General features: G+C 39.0%; 1 protein-coding gene across 1 annotated transcript in view; it reads right to left on the bottom strand.

Annotated features, from left to right (window-relative positions):
- Positions 1 to 21,719, bottom strand: part of mdga1 (MAM domain containing glycosylphosphatidylinositol anchor 1) — a 218,108-nt gene that overhangs the window by 155,299 nt on the left and 41,090 nt on the right. The window contains exon 3 of the mRNA XM_080885851.1: positions 5,265 to 5,404. Coding sequence (XP_080741977.1) covers positions 5,265 to 5,404 — 140 coding nt within the window. The remainder of the gene's footprint in view (positions 1 to 5,264; positions 5,405 to 21,719) is intronic.

Raw genomic sequence — 21,719 nt, 5'->3', positions numbered from 1 at the left:
AACAGTAAAAATCTTTTTCTGGTTTTTGTATGTGATGTGTTTCATGTTCCCTTAATGAATGTAGCATAAAACACTAACAAAACACTAGCACATCTGTTTGTCAGTAACAGGTTTATGCTGCTAACTTTAATTTATGCAATCACTCAATAACATGGCCTTCAAATTCCCTCTCCAATCACCAGATCAGAATCCAAAAGAACATTATTTTGGATGTGATATATGAAACAATTTGCAGCATGTATGCACAACTGAAAAATGACCAAATCTGCATAAAAAACAAACAAAATGTGGTATGGTTGTTGATGGTATGGCTGACTGAGGATTTTTCCAAAGTGCCGATCTACTGGGATTTTTACACACAACCATCTCTAAAGTTTCCAGAGAATGGTTCAAAACAGGAAAAAGTGAGCAGTGGCTCATGGTGAAAATGCTTTATTGATGGCAGAGTTCAGAGAAAAATCACCATATTCGGTCAAGTTGATGGAAAGGCAACAGTAAAACAAATAACCGGTTAAAAGAACGGGCTTAGAGGGCCCCTAATGGACCACAGCATCAGATGAACACACCAGGTGCCACTCATGTCACATAAAGACAGAAAGACAGTGAGATGAAAGGATCAGAATTTGGCATAAATACTTAGTGTGCATAAATCCTGATGTTAGGGAAGGGTTTAGGGTATTTTTGAGCCCCTTAGTAATAGAGTATAATTATAATGTTGAAGTCTTCAAAAGCATTGTTGCTGACTCTGTCCACTGTAAACATCTTATAATGGCAACGCTCAGTCCTTCACAGCTCATATCATTACAGTCTGGTCTCTCAGTTCACTGTACTTAAATGGTACTTCTGGGATGTGGTGGAAGCTAGGAATCAAATCAGTAAGGGGCTGCCCACAAATGTGCAGAAACTGTAATAATATTATGTCGTTTTCAGCCAGATCTCTGAGGGTTGTATCCTGCACTTGCACAATGAATAATTAAGGCAGAAACCAACACAGCTATAGCACAATGTAACTAAGAAAGGATCTGACTTCTCCAGTGCCGCCATAATTCCTTGTTATTGACCCCACACTGACCCATTATGTTCTCTTTCTGTGTTTGTATCTTAGCTCTGTCTTCGCCTCTCTTTGTAGTGCATTTTGTATGTGATTTCAATTTACATTCCAGTTTATTGTTCATTTGAATTATTATTGTTACTACATTAGCAAATTGCATTACGAAGCTGGGTAAAACCCATAACCTTTGGTAGAGTTAATAATTTCAAATAGCTCTAGCTAAACAGCTCTGGTCCATCAGCCTGTTCCACATCCTTATTTCTTCATTTCACACAACATGGATATGACCCTACAAGTCTGACAGCTGGTGGCTTTCAGCTTCTAAAATATGTTGTAAAGAGTGGTTTTAGAAAAACACCAGGATGTTGCTCTTTAATCCAAGGTGACTGACTGTTCTACACTTGGAGTAGCTCAGTAGTAAATTCAACGGGTCCAGGTGCCATTTGACATCATGGAATCTAACACTAACAAAAGCAACTAAAAGTTTAGAAGTGCTCGGACCTTGGCTTAGATTGTTTTAAATCAGAATTGGATGTTTTTAATAATACTCACAATGATGTCTAAATGAACAAAAGCACAGTGGCCATAGTAATTAACTTATTTTCTTCAAATTTGATCGACTAAATAATCATATTTTTATTTTTATTTGGAATGTCTATAAAATTGTCAAGCAATTTACATACATATTTTCCTCTTCGACTTTGAATGTGAATGATATAATAAAGATATATTACTTCTCATTCCATTTCTGGTGCAATGACAGAGAAATGCAAATGTTTCCTGAGCTGCACCTCTTTACTAGTTCTTTATTTGTCTTTTCCGTCTCTAACTTTGCGTCTACATACACATTGCCTCACTGACGGCAGCACATGCACTAACTCAACCGATGTCTCTTTGCCAGAGGCACTGTACATCTTGTCTGTGCACACGCTATATATATTTTACATTCTGACAATGTGACCAAAGTGATCATTATTCAAAATACAGTTCCACCTCCGACCAAGAGAACAAGCAATCACTGACGCAATTTCCTACAGCTTTGAAATGCTCTAGGGGAATGAACTTGTGTAGTATGTGTTATGCAGAGTATGTTTTGTGTAATGATTATTCCAGCGTTGCTGAAAATAAAAGTTTTATTAAAAGTTGCATTTGTTTCTAACAACGCGGACTGTAAATTTAAAGTCTACATCTGTATGTGTGTGTGTCTATGTTTGTATCCAAGAGCAAGCGAGTCACAGAGACAGAGAGAATTGGAGGAAACAAATGGGAAAGACAGCCACTCTTAGTATGGGCAGGTAAGGTCAACAGTTTGGTATGTAATTAGACTCTGCGCCTTTCGTACAAATGATTGTTTTGCATCTGCAGAGTCATGCAATCAAGCCCTTTTTCGTTGTGTTTTTTTTTTTTAAACACACACTCTCATACACATCCATCGTCGAGTTACACATACACACAAATAGAAGAAAACAAGGCTTAGACACAGGCGCTGTTTTATTCATGCTGATGTGATGCCAGTGGACATGCACCCGTGAGGAACACTGCTTTTCTCACCTCACACACTTGCACACAAGTACATACAACACACACAACCCCTCCACAGTCACCTCAGTTCATTTCATTTCATCTAGCTATGTACGCTCACACAGATGTATGCTCACAGAGAGATCCTGATGCAAAATGTTTCACTGGGGTTCAACCCAGGGAGCCAGATGGGTCGAAGGTGGACTGCACCTCCTGCTCAAGTTTTATGAGCGTGCTGTTTGGAAAGTATTTTTCACTCTTTGTTAATGCGTATATTTGGTGTTAGTATGGTCATATATTTTAAGGACTGCTTATATGTACATACTGTGTATGTAAAATATGTCTTTATAAAAGATTAAAGCAATCCTCCTTTAAGTACACAAATTACTAATGCACGCAAAGCCTAGCATGCACAATGGTTTCATCCTCTTCAATTCTTTCTAATGTAGGTTAATATATACCCATTACTTATTTATATTCACAGTACATGTGATCATTCTTGTGCTAGTTTTGAGAACTTTATTTTTATAGTACAATGTAGATATAATATAATAATAATATAGTTTGTCATTTACATGAGATGCATTACTGTAGCTGGAGAGTTAGCCTCGCTAAATGCAGGTATTATAATTAAACTGAAACAGTTTAACCTCCTAGGACCTAACGTCCACATATGTGGACATCACAATTTGAGGTCATTATACTGCTGCTGTTCTATCAAAATTTTTAAACTAATATCTTCATATGAGGCTCTCATTTTTCTTAGGAACAAAAATCTGGTAAAAAAAAAAAAAAGAAAAAAAAAAGAAAAATCTGTTAATTCTTTGTTTTTACATTCATCGGGTCCCAATCAGCCCAAATATCAAAGAGAAATTAAAAATGCATGCCGTGGAAGAGTGCGGGTCTTAGGAGGTTAAGTACAGAGTACAGATTTTTCCATTTTAATCGCTCCGTAGAACTTAACTGATGATATGAAGTCAGAAAGCAGATTCTTTATATAAAGTTGCCCCTACTCATCAAAACCATTTTAAAGGGCAAAATTACATGTACTGAATCTCTTTCTCCTTCTTTGTCACATACAAGATATATACGTGTATTTACAGAAATAGTGAGGAAAGACCACGCTCTAGGCTCCTTTGGACTCAAAAGTGGGTGGGCAGAGGCATAAGCTAATCGCTAGGCTTTTGCCCATCAAGCTGGGATTCCAGTCCTGTCTGAACTATTAACATCTTTTTTTTCCTTTTTGTTTTCAATGTTTCCTTATTTAGGATAAGGCACAAAAAAACTACTTGTTTCAGATTACAGAATACATGGCCCAAAATGTATTTTGTAACGTATTCCTTTGCATTACTCAACGAGAGTAACTTATTCTGAATACTTTAGATGGTTACACTGGATTGGTTTAAGAAATGGTAACTGTTTTGGTTAAAATACATCCTTTTGCAGGTAAAACAGAGTTCATGTACTAAACTCCCTGTAAAACCAGAACACCAGTGGCATTGTAGCTGAGATGGCTCAGAAAACCACCTCACTTCACATGTTATTGCTTGTAAAATGACAAGTGTGACCACGACCTTGAGCTTCAGCACAATTTTAGTGAAGAGCCATTAGGTAATCCTTCTCTATAGGCTTAATAACATTTTGAACAATACTGTAGGAAGAGTAATATTTATTGTGAAATGTGCAGGTGGAAACACGGTCATCAGTTGCTCATTCAAATGAGATAAAAATGATACTAAAAGGGTGCTAAAGTGTGTGTGTAACAAGTTTGGAGTTGGCTTAAATGTTTCACAGAGTGAACAAAGGAAAGTATGGCTTTAGTTAATTCCAGTGTAAACAGAGTAAATTAAGAGATTATGTGACTAACCACAACAAACAAAAGAATGACACGATAAACATAAGTAATGACTCACTGGTGATTCATATTATTTATGCTACCGCGTACAGGGCAACTGATGGTAATGATAAAATGTGTCCATGTTGCCTGAAGTGTTTTCAGTCACCAGCATGTTTTGCCTGAAAGTGCTGCAGTGAAAATAGTCCCTACATGTAAACAAAGTTGAATTTTCCCAGCTTTGAGGAGGTGTTCATGCATTATAACAACATCATCATCTTCACATGACCTTAGGCTCTCTTATATTTGTCTTGGGAAAATAGCAAATAAAGACAGAAAAATCTAGAGTTTGAACACTGAGAATCCAGCAAGACAGGAAAGATCTGAAAATGTGGAAATTCTTGATGACAGTCGGCTGATCAATGCTCTTTGATTATACTACTGCAATCAGTGATAGACTCTGACGAACCAAAGGACACATGGGTGCTACTTTCATAAATATAGCATGGTCTTATCAGCTTTAGTTTTATCCATTTCATACATAAAATACAGGAATTTTATGTATTAGATTTTTTTTAAATGCCAGTTTTAATAAACTACATAAATGCATTTTAATAGATAATATATCAAACACAAGTTTACATCAAAACATTCATCACACTAAACGAGAGTAGCCCATATGGTTGCTAAAACTATGTTTTAGAATGACAAGAGACATTGCTGTCAAGGTATCATTGAGCAAGAGAGGTGGAACGTACCTGCTCGCTCAGTGAAGGTCACAGCGGATCACCAAGAACATATACTGCATGTATAAATGCACATTTTAATAAATGCCCAGTGGGAGATCTTGGAGCTTACCTGGGGTCGTGGATGTCCTTTAACAATACACTGAAGCACTAGTGTGTCTCCTTCTTTGATGGTGTAGATTCTCTCACTCATGTTATCATCTTTGACGTTACATGCTGCGCCCGAGTGCACAATCTGGGCGTTGGCAGGAGCTGTGAAAGAAGGCATGGACACACACACACATACACCACAACCAAGCATGTAGTCATGCAGGCACACACATATACACACAGACAAACACAAAGGAAGAGAAAACCACATTACATATTTAGTAACATTTCAGCAGCAGAATTAAAGGTCATAGTCTTGTGGGTGTATGTGTAACACTAGTGCTAGTATTGATGACTCAGATAAATAAATATATCACATTACTCCTTTATCTGCATGATCTGAGTTGTCTTTTTTTTCTGTACTTGTAGCAGTGTCATGTGGATCAGTGTCTGAGGGAATGCGGACATTTATTGGGAAACTGAAACGTTGGTCACCTTTAGAAGTTCAAAAGGTTGAATCTTCACTCTGGACCAATGTTTTTGTCTTTTACAGATTTAGTTGTGCGGTAATGGAAGTTTTGTATTTTAGACGTTACAAAATAGGTTTAATAAAGTTGGTAGTTGTAACCTGTGTCAGTCTGCATTATACTATCATGTGGAAAAAAATCAAATGGACTCGTATGACTTGTTTAGAAGGGTTGCCAAGATGAAGCCTTGTTTCTCTAAAAAGAACATGACAGCACAACTTAGGTTTGCAAAGTTGTATCTGAGCAAACCATAAAACCCCTGGACAAATTTCCCTTAGACAAACAAGACCAAAGTGGAAACGTCTGGCCATTATGCACAGCACCGTATTTAGTGAAAACCAAAAAACAGCATTTCAGTAGGTGATGATTTAGACTTGCAATCACTGACTGAACCATGAACTCCTCTGTATACCAAAGTATTCTAGGCTGTGATGTGAGGCCAGCTCAAGCATACCAGTAAATCTCCTGTCACGGTCCCCGTGTCTCTCTGGTTGGCCCACGCTGGCTACAGGTTTTGTTGTTGTTAGTTTTAGTTTTTTTGTCTCTCCTCCTCCTCTCTGCCTGGGTGGAGCTCATTACGGGCTCTCACTCTTGGCCCACGCACCCCTGTGGATGGTGTCCACCTGCGGCTGATCTGGCTGATTTCCCCAGCTGCTATTTAAGGCAGTGGCACAGAGCAGCTCACCGCTGGAACGTCGAACCACCTGAGTTCGTGCTCGCGGCATATTCAAAGAAGAATCGCTTACACGTGTTTTATGTTGTGGAACTAACCTTTGACCTTCTGTCTGTAGATTCTGGACCGAATCACCGGACCTGTCCAAGTGGGGCAGTGTGTGGAGTGTTGGAGCGAGTGCGGCTGAAGAGGAGTGCGTGTGTGCGGAGGAGCGGTGGCGGTGACTGAGTGGAAGAGGAAGTGTGTGTGTGGATTCCCCCCCCCTTCTCTCCCTGGAGCCCTGGACCCCCTCCCAACTCACTGTACAAATATTTTGCACTAAGGTGATCCCTATTGTAAATAAATCCCCTTTTTGTTTCCTTGAAAGAACTGTCTGCGCGTGGGTCCGTTCAGTAGCCATGACATCTCCAATGGAATAGCTGAGAAAGAAAAAGAATCAAGGTGTTGCAATAGCCCAGTTAAAGTCCTAACCAAGTTCAACCCAACTGAAATATTATGGTGAGACTTTAAGAGAGTTATGTATAAATGAAAGTCTGCAAATCTCAATAAACAGAAGCAAACTTTTTTATGAAGAGGGTTTGAATATTTTTGTTGTAGAAAATATCAACAGCTTATTAAATTGCCAGACTTTTTTCTTCAGTCCAGATGTTTGATCTTCTGGTCTAAATTGGATCCAAATGGAACAAGTGGTCTATGGCCCAAATCATGACCAAAGATACAACTAATTCCAATTTCAGTTGTTGATTTTGATCTGAAAAAGTCTAAGGCTGGTTCATTATTGATTCCCCCCCACCCCCCCCAAAAAATAAATAAATAAATAAATCTATGTGTACAGTATTCATAAGAAAAAATGAAAACAAGATTATCTGTCCTGTTATAATAATCAACAAACTCCCACATCTCAATAAAACATGGAGTAGAAAGCAGTTTGTGGCATACTCTGAAGCAATAATGTATGACAGATGCATGATGGGAACTCTTTGCGGTGACAACATCTGCACAGCACTGACCCATGTGGAGGCTGGCTCGCGTGCAAATAGATTCAGATGGCTTCACCTCCCTTATGATGAGGTAAGACAGGAGGGGGGTGGGAAGAAATGGAGACAGAGCGAGAGAATCAGCGGGTGAGGAGGAAAAGGCCAGAGAGGAGTGTGAAACCCCAGAGAGAAACATGGGGGACGGGGCAGCACAATGATGTGATTAGCATCGATTCACAGGGAGAACAAATCTTCACTGTGCTGTACGACTGTTATCATTGAACGGACAGGAAGAAAGTGGGCGGCCTGTTCACCTTAAACTTCAACTCGATCAGACATAACAACAGCTGGCGTGATCCACAGCCAGAAATCAAGTTCAAAATAAAAGAAGGTTTAAAATCTGTCTCTCTATGTTCCCGCTCATGCTAATAGCTTAAGGTGTGACAGCACAGCGAGTGTAACTTTCTGCTTATATTTGTAATTTTTTAATGATATTTTCATTTATGGGATATTTTTTTTAATCCCCCCCAAAAAGAAGTAAAATTGATGAAAGAGAAGACTGTAGGTCAAACTGACTCCCAGTTGCAAAGACGTGCTTAATAAAATCTGTGATTTTGGCTTTTGGCTGTAGCTTTCTAAACCACATTGGTACTGTCAGTGACCAGACCTCTGTGCCCACAAAAAGCAATCTGTGAATCTTGTTGTTTGGCTATCATCATTTTGTTCTTATTTTCTGAAGATTTATATTTTAGAAAAGAAAAGAGGAAACGAGAGCATTTGTGGTATGAGCGCAGTTACTCATTTCGTGTACGTATTACAGTAAGCACATGCTGGCTGTGTGCACCAAAGGAATGTGTGTTTGTGTGTTTGTGATTGTAAACGAAACTGTGCGCTTGAGGAGCTCATCAAAAAAGCAGTCAATCATTTACTGCTTCAGTCTTGTACTGAAAAAAAAATCATCCCAAAACCATTTCTTCTCTAACTTCTCCCGACTTTGTGCTAAAAGAACAAAAAAACACTTTTTAAACATATTAAAAAGTTTGAAATGTAAGCCAGATTTAAATGCAGTGCTCCTTTTTCTTGGTTATGTTGAAATTCATTTAAATGATTTAACAAACGCAGGTCTTTTCAGCACTCAAGCTGTCTCTAGTTCATACACCGAACCACATTTAGACAAGGGAGCCGCTCAGTATAAATGCAGGCTTTATGCAGGAGAGTAACCAGATCACGTGGAGCAGTTGAGGGTTAAATGCCTTGCTGAAGGGCACACTAATAGTAGTTTCAATGGGAGGGGAGATCATGTCTAATTTATCTGCTATTTTCTAACATTTTTGCTGTTAGGTTACTGTTCAGTAAAGTGGATTCTCCAGTGACAAGTATGCTGTAACCTTTAAGCTTTAACATCCCGGCATGAATCTCTCCTGATCAATCAATTAAAATGTAACCCATAAAAGGATAAAAACCTAAAAATTACTATGTGGAGTAACAGAGCCGGGTTCCAGATGTGTGCTGCACTATCGTGAAAAGATGTCGGGCTGATATAAATGGTGAATAATTATCTCCTTACAGCTTATTGGCGTGTCTGCATTAGTTTGCCTCTCTGGAGAGGGAGGGAGGTCGGACAGAGCGGCTCCTCTGTCTGTTCTAGCCTCCGGCAGCTTGGCTGCTTCAACTGTCTGATCGACTAAAGAAAGGGAGGCTGCGAAAGAGGAGGAGGAGAGAGATGCAGAGAGGGTGAGCAAAAAAAAGAAGGAAGAAAATAAAACAGGCAAGAGGAGGAAGACAGAAAAAACAGAAACTTACAGAAGGGAGGAAAGCATAAAAGGAAATGGAGAAGGATTCAAGTGTGGGGAAAAATAACATTGCATAGATTTAGAAAACAGGTAGGCAGAGAACCTAAATGAATAAAACTGAAAATGGAAAGCAGGGACTAAGAGACAAATTAGAAAGTGTGTACATTATTGTACTTTATTGAGCCCCGTGGGGAAATTGCTCTCTGCATTTAACCCATTCACTCAGTGAAGCAGTGGGCAGCCATTGGGCACCCGGGGAGCAGTGTGTAGGGACGGTACCTTGCTCAGGGGTACCTCAGGGTAGCTGTTAAGGGGAATCGAACCCCCGACCTTCCGATCATGGGGCAACCACTAAATTACTATATCTATATATTTAAAACTAAAAAAAAATTAAGCGGAAAGGAAACTTAGGAAGATACAGAACAAACAAGAAAAATTGGAATAATCATAACTGTAAACTGCAGACCAAAGCAGGTGAAAGCCAGAGGAGAGAAGGACTGAGGGGAAGAGAGGCTGGTTTGAGGGAGACTCCTAGCCCAATACAGACAAAAACAAAACCAAGAAATGATGAAAATAAAGCAAGAGGGCTCAGGCTGCATGACTACAGATACACCTCTTCTCTAGTTACACTCTAACAAGAAGAAAAACCCAACTACAACTAACTAACCCAACAACCATGAGAAAATCATTATGTAAGATAAACATAATTTTACCTGCCTATAATTTTCCACAATCCTACATCTGGTTGACAACTATTACAGTTTGATATACCCTATAAAATGTCCATTTACTGAATATACATTTCACATACAAAAAACAAAGACCATCACACAGGCGTTCATGTTTTCTGATCAACATAGCATAAAGAAGCAAGTCTGTCTCTTTGTTTCAGTTAGTACGGAAAGAGATCATCAGTCATGGAGAGCTGGCGCTTTGACAGTAAACTATCCGAGTCTGATGATTCATCGATCAAAACTGTTCTGGTGGAAACCGATTGAAGGTGTTGTCCATGCATTATTGGAAACTTTTCTGAGACGTTCAATGCACATTAGTTGTAAGTGAAATATAACTATCGGCAAATGCCCTGTCTGATTAATTGATTTGTCACTGCCTGCCATGTTTGTTTTTGTTGAGGGGACAGGACATATCTCACCAAAACTAATGATGAGACAGGAGAGCTGGTGTCAAACTGCACTGACAGCTTGACAGAGTGCTGAGCAGCATGTGTGTGATTGTGGTCGAAAGAGTGACTGAGTGTGCCCGCTCTGGTGAAATGTGAGTGTGCATACACGCATGTGTAAGTGTCTGTGTGTGTTTTCATGTACATTATACTGTATCTTGCCAGAGGAATCCCAAGGAAGGTGATGAATCCTGTCGAACACGAAGCCACGCCGAGCATGATTGATATGCGTAGTTACTTTATGGGAGCCTCTCATGCATACAGATGAGCCCTGACTCAATTCACTTCATTCACAAGAGACCATTCAATGCTGTGGCCTTTCCTCTGCTATCACAACATAGGGTTTGAAAATAAGGAAAGGAAAGGAAAGGTTGACGAGCAGAAGGAGATAAGAGAGTGGGGGCCTGAGAGAAAAGTCACAGAATTTATTGATTAACTGCAATTGAGGGAAGTGTTCATTTGACCCACAGAAGCACTAATCACACACACACACAGTCTTCCACACACAGAAAAAACAGCCTTATGGCCAAAAGTCTGTGTGACTCACATTGCCTCAGTATTTTATCAGGATTTTTCTGTGCAGACAGGATGGAGGAAGATCAAATGGTTGATGTCATGACCCCATCCTTTTCATTTTGGCTCGATTGGAGCTCTAGATATCAAAACGCATCAGGGACATTGATTTAACTTTTGACCTGACCATTAAATGGCAGTTATAAATGAAAGGACTAACCTTCACTAACCTTTTCATTCTTTCAATCAACTATAAATGGCTGTTTCCCTGCTTACACACTCACACAAACACACACACAAAAGAACAAGAAGATGTTTTTCCTTTTAACTGTATCTTACTCTGTAACAGTAAATAGATGCAATGAGCCTCCCTTAAACATACAAATATGATTTTCATTGGTACTGAATTCAGTGGGAGGCTTTCAAGTCTAGACTGTTCTTGAATAAACACTAGCTAGCAAATTATTTTATTTGTTTTAGGGTTTTTTGTTTGTTTTTTTTATTTAACTGCCTTATGATTTTATTTTGATGCTGGTTTTGGAGACATCTACAAACCAATTTCTCAAAAAATGTTAGGAATTTGTGTAAAATGTAAACAAAAAAAAGAATACAACTTTACAAAATGCTTGCAATCTGTGAGCTCCCACACATGTGTAGCGGCGCACACATTCAAGAATCACTGCATAAAGGGAAACGTAATATATATCCTAGTAACACAGTAACAAAAAGATGGGGGGGAAAAGGAAAAGGGACATTCTTTTCAAAAGAAGCTTATTACATAACGTATGTAATCTCTACATTCACTCTGTTTAACTCATAATTTGTTTACCAACACTTAAATAAATGTCTCTGATCATGTCTCCGTAGATTTGTATGCATGTCTCTCTTTCTGAATCACTGTACAGCCTGTGTGTTTGTGTGTGGATGGTTCAAATACTGTAGCTTATATCTTTAGTGGACGCTTGGCTGTTTTATATATGTTTTTATGTGTCATAGGTGTTGTAATTGCAGGTTATAATGAATCTGTATGGGTAAATATGGCATATTGACATGATAATCCGAGCACTCCTATTTTTTAAGTAAATCTTTATGTTTTTATAAACATGTTACAGCTATAATGTATCTGACGGCCAGTATGATAGCCAAAACAAATACACTGAACACTAAACAAAAACATTGAAATAGGGTCTGATTTAGTGTCTCATAGTGTGTGATACACGCTGTGCTACCTAATGCATGTGGACCTGTTTGTCAGTGAATGACTCTGTGTTTTCCACCACAACTACTGCAAGAGGACAAAGGGATTGCGCGATCAACAAATGTCAGATGACAGCAAAAGCCAATAAAGGTGGATCACTGGAGAGCAGAGGGAAGATTGGAGTGGAGAAAAGGTGGAGAAACTAGAAAAAAAGCACCTGTAATGGAAAACAGATGGGTAGGAAAGGGGACAGCAGTTTCCTGGAAACACTGCCGTTTTTATATCCAAGAAGAGTGACTCTTCCCTTTGACATCGTGTGTAATATCTATTATTAAAAGGCACAGAACATGGAAATTCAGAGGAAAGGGAAAATAAGAATTCGTGAGCTCTTTAACTTGTCCATTCAGGTTTTCTACACATAACTGGGCATTAACATCAGTCAATGAATTTTGCCTTTTCTTCTCTTTTATACACACCTCACCCTCAGGTCCAAAAATATTATTTGTCCACTTTTTAGCTGCTATAACTAGAAAGAAACTAAAACAAAAATAAAAATCTGATTAATTCGAAACACAGTTCTAGTGTCTTTAATGCAGGCCACACGTGTACACACACACACACACACACACACACACACACACACACACACACACACACACACACACACACACACACACACACACACACACACACACACACACATATGTTGCTTTATATATGTTGCTTTGTTATTTTGAAGAAAAAAGTTCATCCGACGACATGTAAGAAGTGAGGGGAGTCAGAATTGACACTGGTGGAGGACTGGAGTTATGTGAAGTGATTGGGGGTTTGTAGAACGTGGTCAAACATGAGTCGTACTCCTCAAAGGAGTGTATTTGCTGCACTTGAGCTATCCCAGGATGAAAAGATAAAGAACAAGAGAGAGAGAGTTCCAAAAAAAAGATGCACACTGCTTAGATCTTTGGCATAGATGGACAGAGGAGAGTATGGAAAAGGCTGGGAGGACAGAGAAGAGAAACAAAAGAGAAATATGTGACTGGCATTCTCTTTGTGCAAGCTCCATTTACAAAGACCGCTGAATCTAGTATTCGCTGTGTTGATACTGACATATTAAAGAGAATATTGACAGTGTATTTAATGCCAGATAGCAGTTATATTAATACGTACAATTTAAAACATGTGTTAATAATTATAAGTCAATTATATATTGATTATAGATTTACAAAGATGCCTGATCATTGTATTTGAATGCATGCTATTTGCACCTTAAGGTAAGTAATACAAATTGCATTTCACCTTAATACACTTGCATATCTTTTAATCAACCCAACACTCTACACTTAAAAATGCACAAAAATACAAGTGTGAATATAACTGAAGTATTCATTTATTTATTTTAAACACATAAATTGACAAATAAAATTGCGTCGCTGGATGTTGGAGTGTTTAATGCAAATTAAGCTGAAGTGAAGTAAACAAAATATTCAATCACCTTTAATTTGAAACTCAACAAAACATCAGTGTGTGCAGTTAAGTCACAACAGCATATATTGATACCTTGATTAAAGTGTCAAGTGTTGCTCAGAAGTAGTAATCGACAAATCCATGCAAGTGTACACAAAGACACACACGCACTTTGCTCTAAGTAAAGCTTAGTGCTACTAAAAACAACACTAAACATCTTGCTAGGGATACAGGAGCACATCACTGCTTTGTGTAGATTCCTTAAATTCATTAAGTGCAAAGTCACCATGATCCGAAGCATAATGCTCCAAGTTTGGATGATCTGACATTAATAAAGAATGACGTGAGACTTCTTAAATGCTGTCACTGGGAATATTAACTGCGAAAAACCTTGTGATGTTGAACGGGTAATGTTATCTCAATGTCTCACATCAGCAGACCTGTCTTACAGACACATGGATTTCTCTCTTTAAACTATAAGACCCCCTTTTAGGGCCTTTTTAGCAGATATCCACATCGAAATGCACAAAATGCACCAAATCACACAAACATTTGCATCAAGGTGCTTTATACTGTAAGTTAAAGACCCTACAATATTACTGAGGAAACCCCAACAATCAGATGATCCTCTATGAGGACGCACATGGCGATAGTGGGAAACAAAAACTCCCTTTTAACAGGAAGAAACCACTGGCAGAACTAGGCTCAGGGAGTTGCAGCTATCTGTCTGATTAAATGCAGAGTGATGTGTATAATGTTGTGTACCAGTCCACATTAGTAGCAACTAAAATATTATCAAAAATGTTAAAAATGAAAAGAAAATTCAAGTAATGTCTCTTCTATGTGCAAATGATTTTTTAAGATTTACATTTCACACTTCCTACATCATCATTTCCACCAACCAATGGTGCTTCAAAGCAACACAACATCTGTTAAGACAAGAAAATAGCCCACAACAAGAGCATTAAAAAGAGCAAGATAAGACGAGAGAAAGGATAGTAACAGCTGGTGAGGTTTAGAAATTGCACCAAAGGTTTTGCCTTCATTGCGTGTGTGTGTTGGTTCTTTCATGTGTTGTTACAGCATATGCCACAAAAAGCACCTTGGGTGTAACATATGGTTAGTCAATGTAGCTTTCTGGAGCAGGACAGTCAGGATGAAGTAGAGATATAACAGAAAAAAAGAAAGCAAAAGATAATAAAATTAAAGGGAAATTGAGAGCAGAGGATAAAAGCACTGTATCTAGGAGCAAAGACAGAGGTAGTGAAGACAAGGCATGTGCCTCACGTCATCTGCCTGCCTGACAGTCAACCTGACCTTATTCTACTCACCCATAATTCTTCAGCTCCCTTTGATGGCATACATAAACACACACACATATGCACATTTACACACAGACTAAGAGCACAAGAAAAACACTTAATGTGAACAAAAAACAAAATGTGTGTGCGTGTGTAGGTGTGTGTGTCCGTGTACACGTCTGTATATTTCCAAGGAAACTGCGGCAGAGCATCCGACAGTGCTTAGTGATCAGTCCAGGTGAAGTGGTGAGAAGGAGGGAGGCACTAAGAAAGGATTTCGATAAAGAGGAGAGAAGAAGAAGCGCTCGAATGAAAGGTCAGAGTCAAAGCTGGAGGTAAAGAGAAAGCCAAGAGTGCGTGTGTGTGTGTGGTGGAGGAGTGGGCGATCCTCAGAAGTACCACAAGAACAAGCTAGATATTATGGTTTCCATCGGTTTTAACAGTCATGCCAATAAAGTGACTGAAATTGGAAAATTTAAATTTACAGAAGTGGGAAGAGAGAATGACAAAGAGCAGAGAAATGCTGAGACAGACTTCAATAAAGACACACAGATGAAGAAAGGCAGAGATTGAAAGGTCCTAACAACCGTGATGTGTAAATCACGTATAGAGCGAGACTAGGAAAAGGTGAAAAGGAGAAAGCATGAAGAGCAGGTAGAGATACAGACTGAATGATGACACCGCAGCGAGTGAAAGACAGGGAGAAAAAGCAAGAAGGGCAGCAATTATCTTACATCTAGAGTCTAACTCCCTGCTTGTCAAAACAGCTAGACTTTAGATATTGATATTAGTCTCGCTGGTGCTGTTTTACTCATTGATAAATAATACTTCATTAATCTGTCACACTTCATTTAACGCAGGCCTTTTTGAGCTGCCATTAGGATTTAATGAAGCATTGACTCATGATAAAGGCTGGATTCAGCAGCAGTAAAGAGAGACATAATTTTTTCATGTACAAGAGACTTGAAGGAAGGAAAAAGAGAGCTGTGGATGAAAAGACAAAGTTTTTTTTTTTATCAACTTAAAAAATGTGACAGGGATCCACTGAACGACTGGCCAGAGATTAGAACTGGCTAATTTCCAGCATTCTGGTCATTACTGGTGACTAGCTGGTCAGCCTCATGTCTGTCCATTTACAAGCTGGTCCATTTCATGCATGCACAGCAAGGTCACAGCAGTGCAGGCAAATAGCTGCATGCACATAAACGAGACATTAACACGCTTACATCCTATTTTGTGTGGAAGCTCGTCACTGTCACTGAACACACAAAGCAAGGCAAGGGTGTAACACCAAAAAAAACCACCACCAAATCATCCAGGTGAACATGTAGAGACTTGGTATGAGCAAAGAATTAAAACAGTTAGAAGGAAAATGTCATGGTCTACGGTGGGTGGCTGGAGTTTCCATTAGGCTCCTGAACTGACCTGGGATCCGCCCCTGGGCAGGGCCAACTCCAGCTCCTGCACACCTGGAGCCTATTGCAGGCTATCAAGCCAGAGGGATTTAAACCACACATCGATGTTCACTCACTGCCAGTTCGTCATCAACCCATGTTGGTAACAGGTCTTGTGTTTCAAGTTCTCGCTGTGATTCATCTTACTAACTAAGACTCTTTTGTGCTACAGTCGCTGTACCCACCCTGGCTCACTCCACCTCCGGACTCGGAATACCTAGTGATCATTTTGGAAATCCCTCTGTGCCTCACCTGCCTGCCCTCCTGCCATCACACTCCATCTGGAGCCCCGGATCTCAGGTCAGCCTTTCCACGCCACTCAGCCTCCCCTGGATCTTCATCATCCCCCTCTCAAACACTCCAGGTCCCTAACTGCAAAGTAAGAATTGCTGCTCTTATACTGGCCACTTCTGAGCTGCCTTCACTACCTGCCTAACTTCTATATCCTCTCCCCTCAGTGTGACTGTTCCCCACTCAGCTCCGTTCCACTTCTCAGGCCTCGTTCCCTCGCCCTAGCCACGTTCCCCTGGGCACGCCACACCAAGGCTCCACGTCTCGTCATTTTCTGTCTTTGCCACGTTTCCCTTTTTTTTTTTTGTTCCCCTTGCACTTAACCGTAATAAACTATTAAATCATCTACCGTCTCCGCTCTGGGTTCCTGCACCTGGGTCCTATTCAGTACCGGCCATCCGTCGCCGTGACAGAAAATTGTGGAGAAAGTCAAAAAGAGAAAAGGGTCAATGACCTCATATCTACTGAATTTATAGACACACTGGAAAATGATGCAAGTAACTGACATTTATTTTGTTATATAAATCTGCTGCACCTACTTTAGTAAGGTGTCAGGTAAACGTGGGTGTGCAACAGCTCTTTTTCAGTTGTTGCAAGTACATAAGTCCCTGTAACTTACTGCAGTTTAGGTAAATTGTAAGTTTAATAATTTCTTTTACTATGAAAATAATATTTTGAAAAAGAACAACTAAAGAAATGCAAATTTTTGCTTCTACAGCAGGGAAAATATTTAATTATTTGATCCTCTGCTGAACACGTAAGATTGCTCACTATCAAAGACATGAACTATAATTTCTATAGTTTCATTTTAATGCAGAAAGACAGAATATCAACCGAAGATCCATAAAAACACATACGCCTAAACTCAACTCCTTATGTGTATAAAGCACAACTGTCCATAGAATGAATCTCTTCCATTCAAGTCCTCCACCACCACGGGGAAAGACCAAACAGCTGTCCCAGGACGTTAGGCACAAGATAACAGACCTGCAACATCGGCAACAAGCTTGGCGAGAAAGTGATAACTGTGCAATCATTCAGAAATGAATCACATATAAAATGACCAGCCTCGGTCTGGTTTCCCATGCAAGAAGCTGCCTCATTGGATGAGGATGATTGTTAGAATGGTGGTGGATCAGCCCTCAAGGGAGCTGGGACCACAGTCACCAAGAACACTGCTGGGGAGGCAACACTGCAAAATTTTGCAGTACCTTATAAGCGCTAATGGTTCAAAGAAATTCATGAAGTCATTACTGGATAAGGTTAAATGAATGCTTGGCTCAACAGTGCTCTGACTTTTTGTCAGCCTGGCTGCAGTACTGAAGAGAAACGTAGGTTTTTTTCTTAAATCAGTGATAAATAGTAAGATGTTCTAGTTTTAGTTTTGCTTTATAGAGCAACAAACTATTTTTCAGGCAAATTGAAGATTTTCTAAATTAGCGAGATGTTATTTCCTCTCCAGCACACAAGTTATCTGCTTTTAGGTGCGCATTTGAGAGTTATCGATGGAGTCAAGTACTTCTGATTTGTGGCTTTCTTTCTAAGAGGAGCCACAGCATTCAGAGTCATATGCAGTAAAGATGTAAAACTATTAACAGTAATGGAAAGTATGTAATTATATGGTGGAAAAGCAGAGCTTAAAGTGCTCGACCCAAGATACAACATCCCAGGTAACGAATACTGTTCAGTTTTATTATGTGACAATACTGTGCAGCTCCTTATTGGAGATTATGTATGGGAATTTCAGGAGCGAGACCACGCCTCCAAACACGCTCCTTCCGGTTGTCATCTATATAGGTTCCCCAGTTCTGCAAGCTGTTCATTCTCGTTTACGTGCCCCACCCTCCGCCCCTCTTTGTTTTCAATTCTTTAACTTCTTCACTTCTATTTAGTACACGGGGATCTGCTTGGCCCGGGAGCCGTCGCCAGTCCCCTTCGAGGCCTTCCCCAAACCGCAGCTCAATTCATGTCCAAGCCATTCACCTTTACCTACCAAAATGTTGTCAAACCTAAAATGAGGACGTGGGCCCAGCTAGTGAAACAGTTATTGTTAAACTAATGTGTTAAGCAGATATTTTGACACGTTGGATAAAATATGGATTCTATTTCTTCTTTCAATGATTTTGACCTAAATATGTGCAGTAAACTTTTATCTGTTGGGTCATAAATGCACATCCTTTATTGGTGAAGTGTGTCTAGTCTTGCGATCAACTGCGAATGTTACAGTAATATATTCTGTCACTCCGTCCAGCTATTTGTTATTAGTATTCTTGTGCCAAATGTTTATATTTTCATTAAACAATGCAAATAGTTTAGCTGAATTTCATCCACCAATTTCATTCACTAGAGTCGGTTTTTTGAGTCCCTGGGCACTTTTTTAAACAAATGAGGGTCAAATGAATGAAAGTATGCTAATTTCTGGTGGGGAAGTAGAAACTGATGGGGGAAATGGAGGACAACAAAGGCAAGCAAACTAAGGAGCTAATTGTTTGAAATGATACATCAATAAAATAAAAAAATATATGTATATAAAATACAATTTAAAAAATTATAAATAATAGTAATTTCTTTCTCTCTCTCTCTCTCAAACACACGCACAGGAACACAAACAGACACTGCACTTAAATGGATAAATAATTACTTCTTATTTTACCTTTATATTGGTATTTATTTATCTGTTACATGGCTATTGTTATGTATCATAAACTGTCAGTCAAGTTGTTGCCCATCTGCTGTATTGTGACAGTATTGCATTGTGAATTATTCAGTGAGCCCCATTCCTTGGTGTCACTAAATATACAGAAAACTTTCTGCATGTGTGCTGCGCTCAGTTCTCAGTTTAGCAAAAAAAAAAAGGAGGGGCACTGGAAATTCATGACACAAAAGGGCAGATTATCTGTTCAATGAGGAATGTAACAGAAGAAAATAATCTATCATGAGCTTTCAGCATGAACTGAAAATCTATAATGCAGAACAGCTAACAGTCTCTGTTTAATTCCTTAAGAACAGTTCAATTTTTAGACAAAAGACTGTAATATTATTCTGTTTTCACACTTTGCCAGTCCCCCTACTGTTGTGAGAGACTGATGTGCAGGAGCACAACATCTGCTGTATATGGCGAAGACAAGTCATGATAATTGCAGTTACTAAAAATGTTTGTAGGGCGAAAAAAAAGAAATGAAGAAGAGACATGTTAACAATTGTTAACATGCACTGTCATCTAGAAACAACTCTGCTTGGTAATACACTTAGGATATATCTGCTTTTCAAACATGTTGCAGTGATTGCATGACATACACAACAAATATAATCCTTCAAAAAAACCTGCCATCTCACTTGTTTTACATGATCTTTACTGTGAAAAAGGTTGGAAAGGGAGGGGGTGCACACTGCATTTTCTCCTCTTACTCTTAGTCCAAAAAGTGTTTGCACAAAGTCCACAATATTTATCAGTGTTATATCAAAATCTACATTAACAACACACAACAGCATCAGTCAAAGCCAAAATAAATGTATCTCACAAGACAAATGAGATTTATAAAAAAAAAAACAGTAAAATCTAGGTGCTCAGAGGGGTATTTAGTGGCCTGTAATTTATGAATGCAAAAAGCTTGCCTTTGGTTAAGACTCCTTTGTCAGTCACCACTTTGTAAAGATTGCAAATGTTTGCAATGTAGATTCGACGAAAAGTAGAATTCATCTCAAAGTATGGATGTATGTGCATGTGTGTAACACTTAGTACAATCACCTATGATGAATCATCAGCTCTAGACCTGCACTGGATAAGCTCTTAGATGAAAATGGAACAGCAAGCGAAGCACTAAAAGCTGACAGCTGGTCGAGGATCGCCAGGATGTTGCTTTTTGACTTGAACGCCAAAGATGTATTGGAGATGGGAGACAGTGTACGGCCTAGACAGGCCATCCATCTGTCACCGGGATAATACATCTAAACAAACACTTATGGAACATTTCCACTTCACATAAGCTGTATTTCACATATGCCGTGAAGGGAATCAAACACAAACAAAAGGATAGCACATAAACTCCACAATGTGAGCTTTGCTCTCACATTCTGACTGGCTGGCAGGCTTTCTAATGCATTAAAGTTTCTCTCTCTTTAGTGTTTGTTCCACATGTCTGTAAATTTGGTTTTTCTTTTCATTAAATACCAACCTGTGACCTAGAAACAAATATGGTCAGCTGTCTCCTAGGATGTACAAAATGTCACAGTTTCTAATTACAACCCCAATTCCCAAAAAAGTTGTGACACTGCGTAAAATGTAAATAGAGAATGCAATCATTTTGCAAATCTCATAAACCCACATTTATTCACGGTACAACCTAGAAAACACCGAGAAAATGCATTAGCTACAAGTCATTGCATTCAGTTTTTATTTACATTTAACACAGCGTCACTACATTTTTGGAATCGGGGTTGTATTTAGAGAAGAAGCAGTTATCTGGTATTCTGTCTATAATGGAGAGGCCAGGAGAATAACACACTGAAAGCTAGAATGTCAAAGGCTGTGATTTCTGCAAATAAATAGTTATTTAAGGAAAACATCTTTGAAGGGTAACATTATTATCAGTACAATTCATTTTTCATAAGCTTGCTAATAGCTATATAATCTTGGCTATATTTTCTATTCACTCTGAATCTCATTTGAAGAATAAAAGTTTATTTTGAGAAACATGCAACTTTCTGTCTGACCCTAAACTTTTGAGATAGTGTTTGAATAAGGCTGTTCATTAGCTGGGAGATTAAACAAAGAAAAGCTGTATATAAAGGAAAGCAGAAATCAGCATGTTTATACTCAAACAAGTATTTGAAAAGTGTCTTGCTGTTATGATTAGCAGGGAGGAGGAAAAATTATGTTGGAGGTACAGGTCATAAACAAAAGTGATCTTTAATGGCTGCTATCTAATTTTTAAAAAAAAAAAACAAGCCTAACACAAGTCCAGTAACCCAGGAAGCAGCACTAGTCCAAAGTACGAAGACATAGCAGGAACATTGACTAACTAAACTGACAGAGGGGTATATTAGAAAGCAAGTTCAGCAGAGTCAGGCTTTACTTTTTGTTAGCTGGCTAGACAAAACTTAAAT

This window comes from Rhamphochromis sp. 'chilingali' (genome assembly GCF_963969265.1).
Source record: "Rhamphochromis sp. 'chilingali' genome assembly, chromosome: 6".
Lineage (NCBI taxonomy): Eukaryota > Metazoa > Chordata > Actinopteri > Cichliformes > Cichlidae > Rhamphochromis > Rhamphochromis sp. 'chilingali'.
This window is presented reverse-complemented; position numbering and strand designations above follow the sequence as displayed.